At 59.1% G+C, this 22366-nt stretch overlaps 1 protein-coding gene across 4 annotated transcripts; it reads right to left on the bottom strand.

The window, feature by feature from the left end:
* Positions 1 to 445: 445 nt before the first annotated feature.
* On the bottom strand, positions 446 to 21982 carry MIER2 (MIER family member 2). 4 transcript variants are annotated; one of them, XM_068537471.1, is made up of 14 exons: positions 21945 to 21982; positions 14610 to 14700; positions 13782 to 13924; positions 10634 to 10759; positions 10079 to 10202; positions 9461 to 9552; positions 9120 to 9189; positions 5520 to 5671; positions 5324 to 5405; positions 5125 to 5219; positions 3351 to 3475; positions 3134 to 3267; positions 1891 to 2329; positions 446 to 1410 (listed from the first exon to the last, which is right to left on the bottom strand). In XM_068537471.1, the coding sequence occupies exons 1-14, from the start codon at positions 21951 to 21953 to the stop codon at positions 1389 to 1391; spliced, it is 1704 nt and encodes a 567-aa protein (XP_068393572.1). In that variant the 5' UTR covers positions 21954 to 21982; the 3' UTR covers positions 446 to 1388. The 4 variants fall into 4 exon arrangements, with proteins under 4 accessions (XP_068393572.1, XP_068393573.1, XP_068393571.1 ...); XM_068537472.1 differs by having other exon boundaries at positions 9129 to 9189; XM_068537470.1 differs by having other exon boundaries at positions 5324 to 5671.
* Positions 21983 to 22366: the final 384 nt, after the last annotated feature.

Below are 22366 nucleotides of genomic sequence, written 5' to 3'. Positions count from 1 at the left end.
CCCAAACGCCCCGGGCTCCCACGCTGGCACAGCCAGCTCTGCTGGGACTGAGCCCCGACTCCATACACCCAGCACGACTGGCCCCGGAGCCTCCTCCTCCACTCGGCCTCCCTCCCAGTCCAGGCGGCCCTCACCCCAGCCCGTCCACAGTCTCCAAAGGGGCTGCCGCCTCCGCCCCACCGGCCTTCGGGCCCCTGCCCCGCACGTGTGAGGCCCCAGCCTCGCCCTCACGTGCGCTCACAGGCAGGCCTGTCGCCATCAGGGTCCAGCTTGAAAGTCACCTCCACTTGCCCGGCCACCTCCCTCGCACCATCACTGAGACACAGAGCACGCTCCCCCACAACCCCAGTGCCCCCAGGTCCCTGGATGGGGCCCAGCACGGGGTCCACCGAGGGACCAGCACCGCCTTGCGTCCCACCCGCCTGACCCACCACGAGGCACCCACGGGGCTTCAAATCAAGTTTAATAAATAAAACAGCAAGGGGGTCAAGGCAGTTGTCACTTCACAGTGCGGTCCTTGGTGGTCCGAGGGAAGGTCGAGTCGGGCCCTGTGGACGGGCTCGAGCCAAAGCCCCCCTTGGTGACACCGGGGCCGGGAGCGCTGCCCTGCCCCTGGAGGACCCCACTCCGATTTGTAAACAGAAATATAAATAAAACGAGGAGGCTGGAGAGGAGAAGGCCCAGGACCCCAAGCCGTCTTGCTGGAAAGCCTCAACAGAAACACGACCTAGGGGGTCAGGGAAACGGGCTGGAGCCGGGGCCCTCAGTGCGGCAGGCGAAAGGCCTCGGCACCAAGGGGCTGTGAGTTCTGCGTCCTCAGACCCACGCCCGAAGCTGACGGGGGCCCCGGGGTGGGGGCATAAAGTGCGGCTTTTCCTGAAGTGGAGAGAGCGGGTGGACGTCAGGGCGGGGCGGGCCGACATCGAGGTATATGGCTCTGTGCCCCACAGGGTTTGGCACCGAGTAGCAGCTGCCCCCTGAGCCCTGGGCGGGGGCAGCCCGCAGTCCGGCCAGGCGCAGGGAGCCGGGCGAGCAGAGCGCCGAGGATGCCGGCGGAGGCTGCTGGTAGGGGCGGCGTCCGGCCCCACCTCCCCACGTCCCTGGCGGGGCCGGGACGCCTTCCTCGCCTCTGCTGGCTGGATGGGCCAGCCCTCAGCGCCCAGCCGCCCGACCGGTCCTGTGGTGGGCGCAGAGGCTGGAGCCAGGCAGCGGTGCTGGTGCGTGTGTGGCGTGGGGAGGGGCCACCGCTCAGCCCGGTCTTTGACGTGCTCTGAGCAGAGGAGCTACCGGAGGCCCGCGAGGAGGGGAGGGTCAGGAAGACTGACAGGCAGGCCTCACGGCGGCCCCAAGTCCAATCTGGGCCACACACGCCCGCCTGTGGCCAGGGATCAACAGGTCATCACGTTACAGCTGCAGGGTGAGAGAGGGAGAGACAGGAGGTCAGTGCAACCCCAGAGCAAGAGGCCCGGTGCGGGCGCGGGCGGGGCGTGGGCGGGACGCGGGCTGGACCGTGGCCCCGCCCCCGCCTCGCCGGCAGACGCCGCCCCCACAGCCCGCACAGCCGCCTGGCCTCCCCCTACCGAGGCAGCACTGTCCTCGGCGGCCGCCTGGGCAGGGCTGGGAGGGCTGGCAGCTCGGCAGGGCCGGGAGGAACCTGGCACTGGCCCCGTTTGTATCTTCTTGGATTTTGAGCCACATGAATGTATTACCTAGCCAGGAAGATAAACGAGCCAAATAAAAAACAGAGAATAAAGCTAAAGAAACCACTAGCCTGCTCCGTGGGGCCACTGCCATCCTTGGGCCCTGGGGGCAACCCCTCCCGCTGGCCTCAGCTTGGCCTGAGGCTGGGGTACAGCAGCTGGGGGTGGGGCGGGGAGGGGCCGCACTCACTGTGACAGGGGCTCCGAGTGCAGCCCAGGGGCCGGGCACGCGGGGTGGGCGGCCAGGAAGGGGTTCACATCCCCGATGCCGATGAGTCCAAACTCGGCAACCGACAAAGCCACCTGTGCGGGGGCCACGGCCTCCTCGGGCTCTCCGTCCATATCCACGTGGCTGGAGATGAGGGGCAGCTCCTCGGGGAGGGCCCCGGGCAGGGCCAAGTCCACAGCCAGCCTTGGGCTGGCACCGGGCTCTGGAGCAGCCGTGGTGGGGGAGTAGAAGGCCGGCTCAGCCAGGGCTGGGGGCCGCCGAGGCAAGGGCACGGCCGAGGGCACATCTACATCCAGTGGCTGGAACGAACAGGGCCCTGGCTCCGAGGACGGGGGACCGTCGGGGGCCTCCCCGGGCTCGCCGAGACTCCCAGACGTGCTGCTGCCCACACTCAGGGGCTCTGTGGGGGGAGAACACGGCTGTGGCCAGGCCCCGACAACACCCATGCCCAGCTCCACCGGGTCAAGGGCAACCTGGTACGGCCCGCTCGCCCAAAAGCCACGGTCACCTCAGGCTGTGCCAGGTGCGGGGCTCCAACCTGCCGGGTCCAGCAAAGCCAAGGACCCCTCCTCACAAAACGCTCTCACACAAACACGTAAGACACACAGGGATGCAGAAATGCCCTGTCACACCAGAAGAGCGCACTGAGGCTAAGGGCCCTGCCTGGGAAGGTCGTGACCCCCATCTTTTAGGGCAGGACAGGACACAGCACGTTCACAAAGTGAGGGGGACATGGACTCGGGGAGCTTCTGCACACGGCCGTGGGGCCAGGCACGCGGACAACCCTCCGGGCAAACCACAGACCCAACTGGACCCTGGAACCAGGACAAGGAAAGCCCCAGCGTCCAGCAGCCCCACAAAGCAGCATCCTTGTCCCCCGAGGTCCCCTTCAGAAACTGCAGTGGCCACCTGGGCTCTGTCCTGCTCCTGCACGGCCCTGGGCCCGGACGCCAAAGGGGGCGCAACACCCCCTGGGCTGCCACCTGGGACTGCAGAGGAGCCCCACTGGGGGCCCAGGCCGCACAAGTTACCCCCATGTGGAGAGCCAAGTCCCAAGGATGACTCGTGTGTGACACCCTGTGAGACCACGTGGGGGTGAAGGGACATTGGCCCCCAGATGCCACTCGCTCCTCCGTGTCCACCAGCCCAAGTCGGGCTGCCAGGGAGAAGTGCCCCCCGAGAAAAGGGGCCACCCCCCACTCACCGGTGCGCATCCGGGCCAGGGCATCCCGCTCAGGGCCCGGGCCGTCGGCAGTGGCGGGCAGAGGCAGGGGCGGCGAGGAGCGGGGGCGGCCAGGGCCATCGGGGTCACCGCCGTCCAGGTCCTGGTCCGCGTCCCTGCAGGGAGAGGAAAGGTGAGGGCAGGGGCTGCCTCGGGCCAGGGTGCCTCCCCCACTGCCCCGCGGGCACCCGGCACGTACGTGGTTCCCGACGGGCCGTACTTCCGGCGGCCCAGCCGCGTCTGCTGGGAGAAGTAGTCGTAGCGCTCAGACTTCTTCCACAGGTAGTAATACTCCACGCACTCGCCCACAGACCGTGTGCGCACCTGCGGGCGGTGCCGGTCAGCTTGGCCCCCAGCCCCTTCCCAGCCTGCTCCCCACCGCCCCGTGCCCTTAGCTCAGCACCCCATCTCGTGGCTCCCGCTCCGTGCCCGGCCTTGGCTCCAGGCCCACCGTCCGCCTCCCTCGCCCCAGACGCCCCGAGGACGGCCGCACCCACGTGTGCTCTGTTCTTCACGGGCCCGGCGGAGGGGGTCGGACAACCCCGGCCCAGAGAGCATGCGGAGCAAGCCCACTTCTCGCTGAGCGTGGGCGTCACTGGTGCTCCAGGGAGAGCCATCTGCACAAGGGCACGCCGGGTGCGTGAGCCAACTTGAGGGCATGTTTACAACGTAGCACGAAAAGCCAAGGCCTGCACCCTGGAAGGCCAGGGTGGCCCCGCGGGCTCGTGTCCAGGGTGAGCAATCGGGGCATCTTCCCATCTCGGAGGATCACCTGCAGCAAGGCCAGGGCTGCGCCCGCAGCTGACAACCCCACCACCGCGGGACCCAACGCCTGTGCCCGGGGAGGGCTGAGACAAGCAGGCGCAGGGGCACCCAAGGACTGCCTGATCTTCTCACCGAAACCCCCTCGTGCAACAAGCCTCCCCGGGGCCAGCTTCACGGCAGACCTGAGACTCCAGTGGGAGAGAGGCCACGAGCCCTAAGCTGGGTGGGGGGCATGCGGCAGACAGCAGGTCAGGACACAAAGGCAGCAGCCCAGGGGGTTCTGGGGCAGAAGCGGCCTCCGCTATGGGACAGGCGCAGCGGGAGCCGTGGGCACCGGTCCCAGAGGACCAAGTGCTGCCTGGGCGCGCTGGGCTCAGTCAGGGGGGCACCATCCCTGTCCTACAGCAGCCCCGCGAGGGCCCCTCACCCACTCCAACCTCCCAGGGAAGATGCCCAGACCCCAAGCATGAGCCCGGTACCGCCCAGGCCCTGCTTCTCCACCTGCCGCATCCCTGTGGGGAGTGGGAATGGCCAGGGCTGCTGGCCCCAGGGGAGCAAGACAAGACAGGGGCGAGGGGCAGGAGTGGGAGCCACTGCGACAGTGCAGAGGGACAGTCAGGTTCCCAGACGAGCCACAGGCGCCTGGCCAGGCAGACCTCTCTGGGGGGAGAGGGCCAGGGCAGTGACAGAGGTCAGCGTGGGAGTCGTTACAAGGGAGCCACAGGCAGGGAGCACCCAAGCAGGGTGTGGGGAGACCAGTGACCCAGGCCTGGTGTTAGGGACACTGGCCTGGGGAGGATGGTGGGGGGAGGAGGGGGGGGGGGACATAGATGTGGAGAAGGGCATGGGGACCTGGCATTAGCAGCCACTTCGGTCATGCCTGTTTGGTGCAATGGTGGGAGAGAGCGTGTCCCTGGATGGCGTGAACATGGAGACCCTCAGTGCCCACGACAAGGGGGTGATGGGGGGGATCCAGGCGGGGGTCAGCGCTGGGGGACTGGCAGTGGGCACGAGACCCTTCCCCAGATCGGAACCTTTCCGGGGGATGGGGGAACTAGAGGAAGATGAGCCGGGGAGCCCACCACGAGCCTGGGGGTTCGTTCTGACCCCCCGCTGCGGGTGGACAACCACCGTGCCGGCTCCCAAGCCCTCCAGCCCCAGAGCAGCCCCCAGCGGGCCGGGGACGCGGCGGGCGGGCAGGGCCTCACCTTGTTGGCCTGGATCAGGTGGAAGTTCTTGCCGTGCACACGGAAGCCGTGCTCGAAGTTGCGGCGCTCCTCCTCGCTCCAGGCGCACAGCCCGTCTGCGAAGGTTGGAGCGGTGGGGGGGGCTTGGTCAGCGTGGTCCACGGCGGGGGGGGGGGGGGGGGGGGGGGGGGGGAGGGGCCGGGGCCGGGACTGCGCTCACCTCGGATCACCTTCACGTTGAACCGCAGCCTCCGCAGGGCCTCCTCGGCATTGAAGTTGCATTTCACCAGCTCATACAGTGCCTGGGGGAGGGGAGCCACCATTGCCCAGGACAAGTGGTTCCCCTTGAGGTCGTCACAATCACACAGCCACGCTGGCCCCCGCCCCACGGCTGCTCCACCCCCAGGGCCGCCCACCTGCTCGCTGTCTTTCACTGCCTCTCCCACCGGGAGCTGAGACTCAGCCACCTCGAGCCACCGCCGCTTCGCCGCCCGGTACAGGAACTCCTCCACCTCCCTCTCAGGAAGGATGTTGGGGTCCCAGAGCAGCTGGTCTTCATTCTCATAGACTGTGCAGGAGGGGGCAAGTTCACGTGCCGGCACGCAGTCTGCACCTCCTCTGACCGCCTCCCCGAAAGCATCACCAGCAGGCCAACTCGGCCCCTCTGGAGGACAAGGGCCCATCGGGGGCCTGGGCCTCCACCTCCGCGTCTCACAGGGCCAGCTCCGGGCACCTGGGTGCTCGAGGTGGCGGGAAGGCAGGAAGGGGTGGGAGGTCAGTGGGCCCTGAGCAGCCAGTTATCAAGGCCAGCGTCCCAGAGGGGACAGCAACTAGCCCAGGCTGGAAGGGGGACTTCTGAGCGTGGCCCGTGAGGAGGGGCTGCAGGACGAGCTCAGGGAGGCGAAAGGCAGAGGCCCAGGGGAGCAGCGAGAAGAGCCCAGACTCGATCAAGCACAGTGGGGAGACCTGGGTGCCAGCGGCCTCACTCGGGCAAGAGCGCCCACGGCTGCCTCAGTCCCCATAACCGCCGCCTCAGCATCACACGAGCCACGTGAGAGCAGACCTCCCGGGAGAGGAGGGAGGGGAGGAGAGGGCAGTAGAGGTCCTGCCCTGGCAGGGGAGGGGGGCAGATGCATTAAGGAGGGATAGGAAAGGGACTCTGGCTGCAGTCTGCTTTGGGGGGCGGGGGGCGGGGGGACAGCCTCCAGCGGGGGGAAGGACGTGGCGGGGAAGAGGCAGAAGGGAGAGTTCAGGGCCAGGCCCGGGGAGACCCCAGTGTCAGCATCTCTCGATTGCCCAGGGAAGAACCACAGGGGCCAAAAACTAAACAACACACACAAGCCAAACACCCAGTGCAGTGGCTGAAGAGTGGAACCAGCTCCATGCTGGGCTCGCTCTTGCGGGGGAACCAGCGACTCTGGGGCTGGCGCCCCTGTAGACCTGCGGCCACCTCTCTCCATCTGCAAAGTCAACCCCGAGTCCCAGCCCCTCTCTAGAGAAAAAGCGACACCTGCCACCATCGCCGTGTGTCTACCTATGGCGTGAAGGTGAGAGGAAAACCACGTGACAACACGTAACTCCATAAACAGCTGGACATCAGAGCTAGCAGACAGGACTTCAGTATAACTATGATTAATGACTTAGGGAAAAGGACAAAATGAATGGAAAGCTGGAGAATTTCAGCAGAGAACTGAAATCAATTCAAAAGAATCACACGGACATTCTAGGGCTGGAAAATGCAGTGCGTGAATTATGAACCCACTGTGCAGCTTCAACAGCCGCAGAAGACATGATTAGTGAAATCGGGAAGAATTTCATTCAAAAAAATCAAACTGAAGCTTAAAGAGAACATAGTGTGGGACGTGTGTAAGATGGTCAAGCAACCTAAGACATGTATAACTGAGTCACGGAGGAAGAGGACAAAGCATAGGACCAATTTTGAAGAGATAATGGCCAAGCAGTGGTTAAGAACCCACCTGCCAATGCAGGGGACACTGGTTCGAGCCCTGGTCCGGGAAGATCCCACATGCCGCGGAGCAACTAAGGCCGTGCACCACAACTACTGAGCCTGCGCTCTAGAGCCCATGGGCCACAACTACTGAGCCCGCATGCCACAACTACTGAAGCCCGCGCACCTAGAGCCCATGCTCCACAACAAGAGAAGCCACCACAATGAGAAGCCTGTGCACCGCAACGAAGAGTAGCCCCCGCTCACCGCGACTAGAGAGAGCCCGCACACAGCAATGAAGACCCAACACAGCCAAAAATAAATAAATAAATAAATAAATTTAATTTAAGAAAAAAAGGAGTCAGTGCAGTAATGCAAGAAAAAGAAATAAAACATAAAAAGATCACAAAGAAAGAAGTAAAGTTACCATACACAAATGATATGATTGTATATGTCTAAAAGTGCAAAAGAATCTACAAGGTAATAAAATTAGTAAGTGAATTTAGCCAAGTCACTGTGTACAAGATTACTTAAAATAATAAACTGCATTTCTGCATTTCACAAGACTGCTACACTGAAAACTCTAAAACTGCTGAAAATAAAGAAGACCTAGGCAGAGAAGTAAGCTATGTTCGTGAACTGGAAGTGTCAATATCGTTAATGTATCAATCTCCCCAAATTAATAAAGAGCCAATGCAACCATAATCAAAATCCTAGCAGGCATTTTTGAGACAAATGACAAGCTAATTTGAAAACTTATATGGACATACAAATAAAAGTTACAAAGTTGGAGGGTTTACACCATCTCAGACTAACTTCAAAGCTGCAATAATTAAGAGAGTGGTAAGGACCCAGGGTTAGACAAGAGAACAACAGAAGAGAAGCCCCAAAAGGCAGATATACATTACGGACACGATTTCTGATAAAGGCAACACTGCAATTCAGTGGGGGAAAGAATGGACTTTTCCATATGCAGGGCTGGAGTGGGGAGGGGGGGGAGGGGGGGCGGTCAACCCTGACCCATACCTCCAACCATACATTAAAATTAAATTAGATCATAGATGCCAACATAAAAGGGGAAATAAAAGAGCATATCTTCAAGACCTGCAGAGACTCCCTAGACAGCATACAAACACATTGTGGTTAAAATAAAGATAAGCTGGATTTCACTGAAACCAGACACCACAGACTGGGAGAAAACATCTGCAGTGCACACAGCCAACCAAGGATGTGCATCCAAGCAGAAAGGACCCCCCCCCCCCCCCCCGCCCCAAGTCACAGGAGAAAGGCAACCCAATTTAAAAGGGGAAAGGCCTCAGCAGGCACCTCGCAAGAGATACCAAGCAGCCAGTAATTGCAAATTAAAGCCACAACAAGGCACAACTCCACACCCGTCAACAAGGCAGGCCACACCAAGCGCTGATGAGGACATAGAGCAACTGGAACTCCCACACTGCTGGCGGGGGCCCCGCTCGGTACCCAGGAACAAGTGTGTGTGTCCACGAGGACAACCACACGGCAAACCACTGTGAACACTGACCAGCAGGAGGATGAGCCAACGTGGCGCGTGCACACGAGGGAACCCAACACCGTAGCGTACGCGACGCACACTCATGCCAGTGGGATCGAGAGACAAACAGACAACAAGTCCAGGGTGGTGAGCGCCCTGAAGAACGGGGCCAGGCGGAACGCAGAAAGACACACGTCTCTGAGGGCATGTGGGACGAGCCCTGGACGAGGTGAGGGACTGACGCGTGGGTGACGTGGGAAGAGCCCACACACCCAGGAGAACAAGCGCAGCGGCCCTGGGGGTGGGGGTGGGGATGGGGAGGGGGGGCAGGGTGGCCCACAGGGCCCAGGACCAGCCAGCAGGGAGGGATGGCCCCTTCCCAGAGTGTCCTGCAGGCTCAGCTGCCCCGGGGAGGTGGCCACCGGACCTGGGCCAGGACCCTCAGGCTCGCTCCGAGGACCTGGGAACTGGCTCTGGCTGGACCCGCAAGTCTCTCCTGGAGGAGTGGGGTTGGCGTTTCTCCTGCTCCCTGTCCCCCCACCTCCCAGGCCCACTTACTCTTCTCACCCTGGCGGTTCGAGTGCAGCTTGCTGAGGTCGGCTTGGAACTGAGGCCCAACCATGATCTCCTGCAAAGGCAAAGGCCCAGGAGAGTCAGGGCAGACGGAGGCCCAGGCGCGCGGTGCTGATGGGGGCTGCAGGCTGCCGCCCAGAGCCAGGCCGCCTGGCCCGAGGTGTGAGGGGGGAGGCAGAGGCCAGCTGTGCGTGTGACTGTGTCCAGTGCAGCCGTTCCTGGGGCGGGGGCGGGGGGGCCTCGGGGCTACGGCACTCACTCACAGTCGAGTCCCAGCCCAGCAGAGGCCGCGCTGAGGGCGCCACCGCAGGGTCAGGGCCGCGCACCTTCTTACACTTGTTGGCGGGAAGCGGGTCCTCCTCGGTGTCTGACGAGCTGGAGGAGCCAGGCTCCTTGTCTGCATCAGGCAGGAAGCGGGCTTTGGGAAAAGAGGAGCAGGTGAGGCACCTCCTCGGCCCCGCGCGGCCCCCCAGCCAGCAGACCCCGGGGCCTCCACCCCACTCTCCATCCACCTGACCCCCACGTGTGCCCCTCCTGAGAAGCGGCTGGGTCCAGGCCCTGGCCAGGTGATGGGGTGTGATAGGCACAGAAGCGGGGACTCAGGAGGCCGCCCTCTGCTGCAGTTGTAAACCAGGGGCCCAGACCCCCAGCACCTCACGCTGCTGCTGCCCAGGCCACAGAGACGCACAAGGAGCGAGGGGTGCGTGGTCCAAGGACGCTGGATCTAACAGACTTTCAGCCACAGGAACCAACGGGTTCCCTCCTCACATCAACCAAGGTCACCAGCCTCAGCCCACTGGCAGGGCAGGGCAGGGGAGACGGGTCCCTACAGGGGCTCAAACAAGAGCAGGGCACCCCCAGGGGTCCCGATGTCTGTGCCCCCAGCGGCCCAGGGCCCCTCCTTGCCCCGCCAGCCCAGGGGTAGGAGCGGGTGGGACACCTACGTCCACTCTGATTAGGGAAAAGGTCAGAGGCCTCATGGGAGGTCACAGATGGGGTGAGGTCATCGGCTGAGGACTGTGTTTCTTCCTCTTCTTCCCCTGAAAGCAAATCCTTCGCTATTTGTTCCTTTTAACAAGAAAGTAGAGAACGTTTTTGCAGTCTGCTTTAACAATCTCAACTAACCCTGACCCGAACAGCAGTAACGGTGCCAACGCGGACGAGCCTCCCTCTAGGCACGCAGGGCTCCCACGGGGCTGCTCTCCCTGCTCCGCGGACGAAGCACTGGCACGAGGGCGGGCCAGCCAGGGCCACCGAGTCGGGGAGGGACCCGGCCTCCACCCGAGGCTGAGGGCAGTCAGAGCCCCTCCCTCCTGGCCAGGCCACGACCTGCTCGGGACCCGGAGCGTCTCTCCCTCCCAGAGCCGTCCCTGCGGCCACCCTGACCCTGGGTGTGTGGCCACAGCCAGCAGCACTAGCTACACCCGCACTGCCAGGCTATAAGCCGCGCTTCTGCCTGTCCAGGGCCTTCCTGCCCACCCCCAAAACCGCCCCCTCACCTTGTCCAGGGTCATGTCTGGGAGGTTGGCTGCGGCGTCACTGCCCTCGCTCTGGCGCTCCGAGATGGGGTCCGAGGCCTCGTAGCCATAGAGGGCCAGCAGCTCGTCAAGGGGCATGTCGCTGCTCTGGGGGGGCAGGGCTCTGTCGGCAGGGCTGCTCTGGGGCTCTGCTCCCCCACCCCCTGAGCCCGTCAGCCCCACGACTAGTCACAGGGACTCACCCCAGCCAAACCGCAGGCCCAGCCCCTCGTCTAGGGGCCCCTCACAGCCCCAGGAGGGCACTGATGAGATGCCTGAGCCCAGAGGCAGCCGCTGTCTGCCCAACGCCCCTGGCCGCGAAGGGCGGAGCCGGGCGGGCTCCCGTCCACCTCCAGCTCCCTGCCCAGGCCAGTGCAAGCTCCACTCAAGCACCGCAAGGACACCCAGTGTCTGGAAATCAACTGTCACCACACGGGACATCAATAAACCAGAAGGGGAAAAACATGGCCCTTTAATAAACGTAAAAAAGGCATCTGGTCAACCCAACATCACTCCTGATTTTTTAAAACCCTCAGTATGCTAAGCAAAGAGATGGACGCCTCATCAATGTAACAGAGAGGCGGCTGACCCTCGCCGCACCAACAATGAACAAGAGGACGCTCGAGGGCCCCACGGCCTAACACTGCTGACACTTGGAGCCACCGCGATATGACATGAGACAGAAATAAGACCCTTAATTACCAGGAAGGAAGAGACAAGAACTACCACTACCTTCCACTCTGGTACTGCTTTCCAATCCTGTTTCTGCAAACCTCGCCTGCTCGAGGCCAGTGCCGCTGGCCATGCCGCGTCCTGACCCCTGAGGGTCACAGTCGGCTTCCAGACTCCTGGACACGCCCTCTCGTTCTCTCGCTGTCAAGTCCTGCCTGGGGGGCTTCGGATCGCCGCGGAAGACCTCCCCGCCGACCCCCAGCCCTTCCTCTCGGGTTTCCCTGACCAGGCTCTCTTTTATTCTCACAGCACCCCCGGTGGGGATCACTCACCGTGCCTCTCCCAGTTTCTAACTGTGCACCTGTGGGTGGGGTGGGAGCTGACACAGTGGCTCCCCGGGAAGCGACCTGAGGGAGCAGCACGGGGGCGGCTGGGGCAGCCTTTGAGGTCAGGGCAGGGGCACCAAAGTGCGCGAGCGTCAACGCGTGCTCGCTAAGGGCTTCAAGAGATGCCCGTCTCACTGAAGAATACCCTGCAATTCCTGTGTGACACTACGGATTTTATGAAAGCGCACCCTGAGCGGGTGTCCTTTTGATCTTCTGTGGGAGGAAAGGGGAAGTAATGGAGACAGCACCCTGGAGCTCAGGGCTGGCCGACAACTCCCGCCTCCCGGCTCCCGCCAGGCAGTGGGCAGATGAGGGAGACCACTGACTGCGCTTCTTGACGGAGTAAAACTCAGCGTAAAAGCTTTCAAGCACAAAATTCCAATTTTGGAAAACTTGGATCTGACAGCATGAACTTCATAAACCACAATGCCTGCTGGTAAGGGAATAGAAAAGGCAGGTGTTTCTGATTTCACTTTGGATATTAAGTTCTTTCTTTTACTTAATCAGTTTACAAAAATTATATCTGAAGAAATTTTTTTTTTTTTTTTTTTTTTGGCCGTGCCGTATGCCTTGGGGGATCTCAGTTCCCTGATCAGGGATTGAACTGGGGTCACATCAGTGAAAGCGCAGAGTCCTAACCACTGGACCTCCAGAGAACTCCCCTGAAGAAAGCTTAGCTGAGGTAATTTAGCTAACGAACAGCTGGTTTTTTGTTTTTTGTGTTTTTTTTGGTTACTTTTGAGAAGTTCTGAATTCAAGCTGAACTCCTTAAAGTTGATTTTTCTTTTTTGAACAGAAGACATGTTTTGGTTATAAGACCAAATGGGCACCAAGTGATACACAGCAGCAAGCTAAATAAATGCCCTATGATTACTCCTTAAAACAACACTCAAGTCCCAGGACTTAAAAGACATCTGGTGAGATCAGTGTTGACATTGAATGGACTGAGTGTTTGTGTGTCCCCCCGCCCCAAATTGACATGATGAAGCCCCGACGTGACTGTGTTTGGAGATGGGGCCTTTATGGAAGTAAATGGAGTTAAATGAGGCCACAGGGATGGAGCCCTGATGCGACAGGATCAGTGTCCTCATAAGAAGAGACACCAGAGAGCTAGCTCTCCCCGAGAGGACATGGCGAGAAGCAGTGTCTGCAGCCGGGAAGCAGGCCCCCACCAGACACAGCCCTGCCAGGCCCTGGTCTGGGACTTCTGGCCTCCAAAACTGCTCGAAAATAAATCTCTGTTGTTTAAGCCGCACAGTCTGTGGTATTACCAGACGTGTGCCTTCTAGGTTTCATACGGCGAACTCTGCGGACCTGTGGAAGACTCATACGTCACGGAACCAATATTCACCAAACATCTCATCCACGCAGAAGGTGACGAGATCGCGCACGGGTCAAGATCACTCCAAGGTCAAGACCAACGGATCTTAACACCAAGGACAGAAACTTTACTGGATCTGGTTACAGAATTCACTTCACAAAACTACCACTTGCTGCATTTTGCAGCAGCATCAAAGAATATCCACAAGTGTCTGAAAATATTGTTAAATACTCCTCCCTTCTCCAAGAACAGATCTATATAAGGCTAGATTTACACTCTAAGCAAAAGAACTAATCACAACAGACTAACGTCTGCCTTAAAAGACAGCGTTCACAGAGATTTACAAAAATGTCAAACCAGTCCACTCTTCTCCCTAATTGTTTTGTCTGGAAGATGGTTATTTTTCATTTTCCTGAAAATGTGTTCTTTCTACTAACAATGGGTTTGTCATATCACCAATATAAACAAAGCTCCTTGAGACCCTCAATAATTTTTAAGAGCACAAAAGGGGGTTCTGGGGCCAAAAAGTTTGAGAACAGTGAGTTCAATGTCCAGCCACCCGGTCGTCTGGAGCCCGGCGCCCCATGAAGGCGGGACTGGCCTGGTCCATCCCTTGACCTCAGTGCCCAGCATGGTCCGGCCTGTGCAGACAGAGGGCCGGCGGCACAGGTCACCATGGAGTCCGAGGAGCTGGGAGACTAAGCTGACGGAGCAGCTGCAAGGCCCCCTGGACGCCCCGCCCACCGGGTACCTGGGAGACGAAGTCCTTCTCTAGCTCCTCCTCCGGCTTCTCCGGGCCCCGCGCGGCCCCCTCATGCTCCTCCCGGACGCCGTAGCTCCGAGACAGGATCTCCGCCAGGTGGAACTGATGGTCCGCGGACCCCATGGACACCACTGTGGGGAGACAGCGGCCCGTGTGAGCTCCTTGCCACCGTCCCAACCATCGAGCTTCTGCAGAGGACCACAGGGCGGAGGAAGCCTCGGGGGCCCGGCTGCCACCACAGGGGTGTATGCACGCGCGTGTGTCCACGCGGGCCGGGGTTGGCACGCAGCAGCCCAACCGATGCTCAGCCCTCCTCTGGCCTCGGCCCAGCAGCTGGGGGACGTGACCAGATCTCGGGTTTTCCCAAAAGAACCAGGATATGTTCACTGCTCTCTCTCCATGACTGGTCTTCAATGAGTTGATTTTTAGAAGAAACAAACAAAAAAGGAAATAGCTAGGTCTCACTCAACCCCAGCCAGGGAGCAGTGAGGGCCCAGGCTGGACCTGCACGTGGGTCCCGAGTGCAGCAGGAGGGGGCAGAGCCACAGGGAGCGGACAGGAGGGGCAGGCGGCCAGCTCTGGGGAAGCGCAGGGCCCCAGGGAGAGAGAGTGCCTGCCCAGCACCGCCCCCTCCTGCAGCCCCCGCCCCCAGCCTGGGCCCGGGCCGGCCAGGAAGGTCTGGAGAACGGAGGCACTCGGTCTGGAGAACGGGAGACAGCCCTGGCCACCCCGCCCGCACGCCCCATCCCGGGGCTCCAGGGGCCGGTGTGCCGTCTCTCGCACCTGCCAAGGCCCGGGCCCCGGGGAGGAAGGTACCTGCTGTGGTCTGCAAGCCGGGCTCCCCGGGGCACAGGCTGTGAGAGAGGCAAGAGGCCAGGCCAGGGCTCCGCCTCTCTAGCGAGGAGGCCTGCGGAGGAGACAGCAGGGTTAGGGCCGGCGGCCAGACAGGGCAGGCGAGGGTCAGAGCCAGCCCCGGGGGCATGGGGCACCAGGTAACAGGAGGCCTCCGAGGGCTGGGGGTGGGGCAAGGCGGGCCAGGTGTGCAGCCGCGCTGGAGTCCAAGCGTCCCTGCGGAGACAGGCAGGGAGGGCCTAGGGCCAGCGGCGGGAACGGCACCCACGGGCCCCGTAAGGAGCCTGGGACGGCCGGCCACCAGGAGTGCTGACCACAGCCCAGGACACGGGGCCCAGGTGACCCAGGCCCACACACAGCCCTGGTGCCACACCCCACAGCCAGGTGCTGACACCACAGCCACTGCACAAGGGACCAGCCTCCGAAACTTTGTCTTAAAAAGGCAAAGAGCCGCTATGGAGAAATCTGGCAATTCCTCCAAAAGTAAACAGTTACCAAATGACCCAGCAATTAATTCTACTCCTAGGTACACACCAAAAAGAACCAAAAACATATGTCCATAAAAGGTGTACACACGTGTTCACAGAAGCATGACTTACCGCAGCCAAAAGGTGTAAACACCCAAATGCCCATCAACAGGTGAATGAATAAACAAGATGTGTCCATCCTTATGATAAAATATTACTTCTCTCTGAAAACGAGAGAAGCACTGACACTCGCTACCACGTGGATGGACCCTGAGAACACGATGCTCAGTGAGAGAAGCCAGACACAGAAGGACACACAGTGTGTGATTCCACTGATAGGAAACATCCAGAACAGGCAAATCCACAGACAGACAGTGGGTTCCTGGTTGTCAGGGGCTGGGGAGGGGGTAGGGTGACTGCTGATGTGGTCAGGTGTTTTTCTGGGACGATGGAATGTTCCAGATAAAAGTGAAGGTCTCAAAACTTTGTGAACATACTAAAAATCACTGAAATTAAACACTTTAGATGGGTATATTTTAAAGCACATAAGTTATACCTCAAATTTTTTAAAAGTGCAAATGAAAGCATCATAACAGCTACCACTGGGACTTCCCTGGTGGTCCAGTAGCTGAGACTCCATGCTCCCAACGCAGGGGTCCTGGGTTCAATCCCTGGTCAGGGAACTAGATCCCACACACCGCAACTAAGAGTTCACATGCCACAACTAAAGATCCCGCATGCCGCAACAAAGACCCAGGGCAGCCAAATAAATAAGTAAATAAACTTTTTTTTAATTGTCTTTAAAAAAACCTACCATTATCACGATGTTCAAAAATTTATTAAGAACAAGAAAACTAGACCAATATCTCTTACAAACAGAAACACAAAACTCAACAAAACCCAAGCAAACTGAGTTCAACGACATACAGAGAACACTGCACACCAATGAGGAGAGGCTCAGTGCAGGGACGCAGCACAGGTGTGACACCCAACACAACCAGCACAGCGACAGACTAAACACAAAATCCACACCAAAATCATCTCAGCAGATGCAGAGACAGCACTTAACAGAGTCCAACACCCTTTCATGATGAAAACACTCGATACATGAAGGCTGCAAGGAAACTTCCTGAAAAGGGCGTCCATCCAAACCCCAGCTACTGCCAACCCTGAGGCGAATGGCTAGCGCCTCCCCCAAAACCAGGGCACCGTCTCTTCACAACGTAGTCCTGGAGGAGGCACCAGTCGGGGCAGGAAAGTAAAATAAAAGGAATCCAAATTGGAAAGGCAAGTCATGACCTGGGACACAGAGGATACAAAAGAATCCACTAAAGAAACCAGAACTAATAAATGAGTTCAGCAAGGCTGCAAGACACAAGATAACCTACAAAAATCAACTTTACTCCTATATACTAGCAATGAACAATCCAAAAAGAAAATAAGGAAAACAATTCCATTTCCAATAGCACCAAAAAGAATAAAATACTTAGGAATAAATATAGCAGAAGAAATTCAAAACTAATACTCTGAAAAGTACAAAACACATTGAAAGAAACTAAAGATCTACATAAATGGAAAGACATACTATATTCATAGCTCAAAAGACTATTGCTAAGATGTCAATACTCCCCAATTCATCTACAGATTCAACAAAATGCCTATCAGAATCCCACCAGGCTTCTACGTAGAAACGGACAGACTCCAAAAATCGTATGAAAACTCAGGGGACCCCAAACAGCTAGAACAATCTTGAAAAGGAAGAACACTTCCCAATCTCAAAAGTACTCCAAAGCTACAGTAATCAAAACAGTGTGCTGGTGACATAAAGCTAGATATTTAAATCAAATTAATAGAACTGAGAATTCAAAAACAAACCCATATATTTACAGTCAAGCGAATTTTTAAAGGGGTGACAGAAAAATTCAATGCAGAAGGAACAGTCTTTTCAACAAACAGTGCTAGGACAATTGGATATCCAAACGCAAAATAATAACATTCAACTCCTATCCCACACCACACACAAAAACTCACTCAAACTGGATCAAAGACCTCAAATATAAGAGCTAACACTATAAAACTCTTAGAAGAAATCATAGCGATAAATCTTTCTAACCAGGCAATGGTTTCTTAGATAAGACACAAAAAGCATAATCAACAAAACAAAAAATAGATAAACTGGACTTCATCAAAATTAAAAATTTTTGTGCCTCAAAGGACACCATCATAAAAGTGCAAAGACAACTCACAGACCAGTAAAAGATATCTGCAAATCATACAGTCCCTTTCTAAAGAGACTAACAGGCAAAGTCTCTGAATAGACATTTCTTCAAAGAGATACACAAACGGCCAATCGGCAGGTGGAAGCGAAGCTCAGCATTAGGGACAGCAAATCAGCCCATGTCAGACACCACTTCTGTGACCAGGAGGACACATGATATCAAGTGTGGGGGGACTGCGGGCACTTGGGGGGGGGGGGGCGTGGGTGACGTGCAATGGGACAGCACAGGGAACACACCTGGGTGTCACCGGATGCCCCCCAACACGCCACCCTGGCACAGGGTGACCATCAGTGAAGGCAGGTGAGAAAGCAGTCCCGGCCCCGAGGCAGAGCACACACAGTCTACTGACCAGCCCCGCTCCCCTCCGCCCGCAAGGCACGGCCCCCAGAGGTCAAGGCCTTCCCTCTGCACTGACCGCCCTGCTGTTCACACGCTCCCGAGCCCTGACCACCCCTTTGGGGACTCCTCGCCGGGTTCTTCCGCATGATGCACACCACCTGGTTAACAAGCTGCTTGTTTCTCTCTTGCAAAGCTGCCCTTGTCAGCCTGAGCCATGGGGCCCCAGCCAGGGACCCAGGGGGGCAGAGGGAAAAGTTAAGCCTCTCCTCCCTGAAACACCCAAGACAGACAAAAACATTCATCCACGCTGAGACCTGTTCACGAGTGTTCTCAGCAGCACGATTCACAACAGCCAAAGGAGGAAAGAACCCAAATGGCCATCAGATGGAATATTACTCAGCCAGGAAAAGGGGAGAAGCACCGACACTCGCTACAACGTGGACAACCTTGAGAACATGATGCTCAGTGAGAAAAGAAAGACACAGGGTGTGATTCCATTGACGGGAAACGTCCAGAACAGCCAAATCCACAGACAGAGTGTCAGTTCCTGGTTGTCAGGGGCTGGGGAGACGGATGGGGGAGAAATGACTAATGAGTGCACGGTTTCTTTTGGGCTGGTGAAAATGTTCCAAAATTGACTGGTGATGGCTGCACAACTCTATGAAAATACTAAGAACCACTGAATCGCACACATTAAAATGAGTGAATTGTATGGTAAATGAATTATACCTCAGTAAGGCTGTTTACAAAAAAAAAAAAAAAATAGAATAGTTAATAAACTAAATTTTCAAATTTTAGAAAAAGAAGTTTAGTAGGAATTTCCACACTGATTTCCTCACTGGGTCCTCAAGAGGTTGTGTAATCATTTTCTTCATAAGAGAAATAAGGGACTTGAAGCTCAGAGAGGTCAAGTCACTCATCTGCCGTTCACAGCACCCTGGATGGTCCCGCCCAAGCCTAAGGCCCCTGTTTTGCCAAGGTGGGAGAAGGAAACGGATGAGGAGCTGACTAAGCACGTTCTGGGTTAAAAAGAAAAAGAAGGAAAAAAAAAAAGGGTGGGGGAGGAAAGAAGGAAGGAAGACAGCATTCTACGGACTTGGTCCCAAAGGCGAGTGGGGTGGAGAAGCAAGCCCAGGGCGGGAAGGCTGGGCCCAGTGCTCAGACGGAGGCACTGCTGGAAGAAGCAGAGCAGCGTCTGGTTCCTGCTCAGCCCTCCGAGCCTAACCCACAGCGACGTGTGGGAGGCCATCCTCCAAGGTGGCTGCACCCAGGCACGCCACCCACAGGCGTTCCTCCAGGCACGGGACACCGACGTGCCTCCCCACCCTGTGCGAGGGCTGGGCCTGGCACTCTGGTGGGAGGGCTTCCACGTGACCCCCAAGACTAAGCTGTGAAATGCAGTGCAGTTCCCAGCAGCCGCCCATGCTGTGAGGAAGCACAAGCCACAAGGAGAGGCCACGCCAGCAGGCGGCATCACAGCCACACGTGGGCGAGGAAGCTTCCCTCCACTGGGGCTGGCTCAGCCCAGCCGCCAACCAACCGCAACCACATGAGGGACCAGTCAGCCCTCAGAACCGTGACAGGTAATTAAAAACCGAGGGCTGCTCTGAGGAACTGAGTGTCGAGGTGACTCATCAGGCAGCAGTGTTACCCAGACCCCCCCACCCCCCGCCCACACCCAGCAAAGGTGCCTGGTCCCGCTGGGCCACCCAGCACTTCATCCCTGTCTGACCGCCTGCAGAGCACCCGCTCTGGGCCGGGAGGCAAGAGGCACTGGGTGCACAGCAGTCAATCGACAAACAGGTTCTGCCTGTCCAGTCTTGACGAGTCACCCATCTCGTCGGGGATACAGCTAACAAACAAGCAGATGTGCACAGTACTGAGGGGAGAAAATGGGGTAGGGGGCCTGCACAACTAGGGAGGGCCTGTGGGGCCGTCTCCAGGCAGAGGCCTCCAGGGCAGCGGGACGGCACCACACAGAGAGTCCCCCCAAGGCTGCAGACAGCACAGGGAAACAGAAAGAGCCCAGGGGGTGGAGAAGGGTGCAGGGGGAGATCCTCAGAGATCACGCCACCGGGCCAAGGGTCACAGGGAGGAGGTGCACTTTCCCCTAAGGACAACAAAAGGCCGTGTCTTTTAAGCACAAGACAGAGATGGTGGACTCAGGTTTTTCAAAGAGTAAGCTGGGATCCTCAAGGAAAATGTGAAGCACCCCGCCTTCTCTCACGGTGCTGATGGCTACTTTGGCGACAACAAAAATCAGGCAGCTAATCCTGATCAAGCACTTACTGCTCGGTTACGAATCGCCATTTTTATCAGTTCAAGACAGTGATTGCACAAGTTTCAGCTTCTCTGTGCAAGCGCGGAGCCAAGATCTCATGAGACCTCCCCATCTCAGAGACAGTGACCGACCCAAGGTCACACAGAAGAGGCTCCAGAAATGCAACGGGTCTCCTGGGCAGAGGCTGGCCATGCCCACCACGACTGTAATTTGCACACCTGCTGTCCTTCACTGCCAGGCCCTAAGCGCCTCCCATGGAGCCAGGCATACGGACTTTCTTTTAGGAAACCAACCCCAATTCACTCAACAGGCACCACCCCAAACTGGACACAGGACAACAGAAGCACCCTGGACACCCGGCTGCCGTGACACTGGGCACGGCAGAGTCAACAGCCAAACCCCGCAGCGCTCGGGGCGGGCTGGCTGGGAGTCTGCCCCATCCACCTGTAACACCGGGCCAAAACAGCTGGCCCCTGGGGCAGACGCACACACAAAGCGCCGTGCCCCTGCTGGGCCGTCGGGAGACCCGGCTTCTGCCTCCGTCCCACAAGTCCAGCCACCACCCAGGAGGCCTGTTTCCCCAAACATCTTCTAAGGTAGGAAAGGTAGGAGAACTACTCTGGAAGGGCCCTTTGGGTCCAGCCACCCAGCGTAAGGCAGGAACTAGCTGGGGAGGTCTGGCCTTGGACTGAGATGCCCACACCCTTTTTGGCGCAAATGCAGGGCCTGTCGCTGCCCCTGAGAAGGTCACTGGTGGGAGAGTATGGCCAGTCCCGCCCTCCACAACATCCACCCACACTGTGCCAAGATACAAACACCCAGTGTGGCCCCATAACCAGGCCGAGCATCCCAGGACCCGGCTGCACCTCACCGCGTGGGTGCCTGCTCCTCTCTGGGCCTGGGCGGCCCCACCCATTGGATGAGGATCACTTGCTGAGTCCAGGGACCTTCTTGGCATCCCCAAACTGAACGTCTGCGCTAAGAGTCACGTTTGCTGAGTCCCTAATAGGTGCATTATTCATTTCATCCTCACTAGGGCCCTATAAAGTGAGAGCAGGTTCGCACTGTTTTATCGGACATTCAAAAAAGCCCTCAAAGTGAAAGTTTTTCATCCCTGGTTTGACCCGCCACGCAGCTATTCAGTGTCTTGATCCCGACGATCCCAGGTGAGTCTGCTCAAACATCACACCCCAAACCCTCAAATCCGAAACACTGAACTCCCAACATCCATCTGGCCCCAAGGATTTGGGGTAAGGGGCCTTGGGCCCGCTTTCCGGACAGAGAGAGGAAGCTCGGAGAAGTAACTTCAAGCCGCCGATAAAGGCAGCCCTACGCCCCCCGCGGGCCGGATCCGCGCCGTGAGGGCCCCAGGTCAGAGCTCCAGTCCCGCCCGGAGTCCGGCGGGAGCGCGACTCCTTGGGGTCAGTGCCGCGGGGGTGGGGGTGGGGGGGGTCAGCGGGCTGGGGTCCGGAGGGAGTGCGACTCTGCAGGGCGAGCCCCGCTGGCGTGGGGGGAGGGGGTGGCCAGCGGGCGGGGGTCCAGCGGGCGAGGGTCTGGTGAGTCGGGGTCCGGAGAGAGAGCGTGCTCCGCGAAGTTGGCCGACGCGGGGCGGGCGCCGGGGGCGGCGGGCGGGGGAGCGGGAAACCTCGGGCGCGCACCCCGCCCCCGCCCCCGCAGCCCCCTCCCCACCCCGCGCCCCCGCCCCCCCACGCCACACATGCGCACTGCCGCCCGCGATGTGGCAGCCGGGAGGGGGGGCCGGGGGCGGCTGCCGACGGAGCCCAGCGCCCCTCGGGCCCCGACGGGAGCAGCGCCGCGGCCCGGCCCCGAGCCCCGGGGAGGGGTCTCGGCGCCCGGGGCTCCCACGCGGCCGGGCCGGGCGGCGGGGCCGCAAGCCTGGGCGGGGGCCGGCTCCCCCGGCCCGCTCACTCACCTCCGCCATGGCCGTGTGTGCGCGGGAGGCGGTGGCCGCGCCGGGATCCCCGGATGCGGGGCCGCGCGCTCATTGGCTGCAGCCCCTGGGCGGGCGGGGGCGCCGGGGCGGGGCCGGGGGCGGGGCGTGGGCGGGCGGGCGCGTAGTAGGTGCGCGGACGGGGACGCGCGGGCGGTCGCGGGATGCGCAGGATGCGCGGGATGCGCAGGATGCGCGGGTTGCGGGTTCTCGCGGACCTTGGCCTCGTCTGGGAGGTGGCGATGCCGTGGTGGAAGTGCCAATTCCTGATAAGCACACCTTAAGCACTGGTCCCCGTTCCTCCTTCCAATCTGTAGTGCCCCCGTGTTACAGGTAAAGACACGGAGCCCAGGAGTGACGGGCCACCCGGGCATGAGCGAGCGGTGGAGCCCGGACTGAAGCCT

This window comes from Eschrichtius robustus, chromosome 2 (assembly GCF_028021215.1).
Source record: "Eschrichtius robustus isolate mEscRob2 chromosome 2, mEscRob2.pri, whole genome shotgun sequence".
Classification (NCBI taxonomy): domain Eukaryota; kingdom Metazoa; phylum Chordata; class Mammalia; order Artiodactyla; family Eschrichtiidae; genus Eschrichtius; species Eschrichtius robustus.
The sequence above is the reverse complement of the archived record's forward strand: the minus strand, read 5'-3'. Positions and strand labels throughout refer to the sequence as shown.

Excerpts from the sequence above, each read along its gene's own strand:
- MIER2 (XM_068537470.1), bottom strand. Across the intron at positions 10,760-13,781 it reads AGAAGGACTTCGTCTCCCAG|AGCAGCGACATGCCCCTTGA; the intron begins GTACCCGGTGGG and ends CTGCCCCCCCAG. Across the intron at positions 3,268-3,350 it reads TACGGCCCGTCGGGAACCAC|GGACGCGGACCAGGACCTGG; the intron begins GTACGTGCCGGG and ends CTCTCCCTGCAG.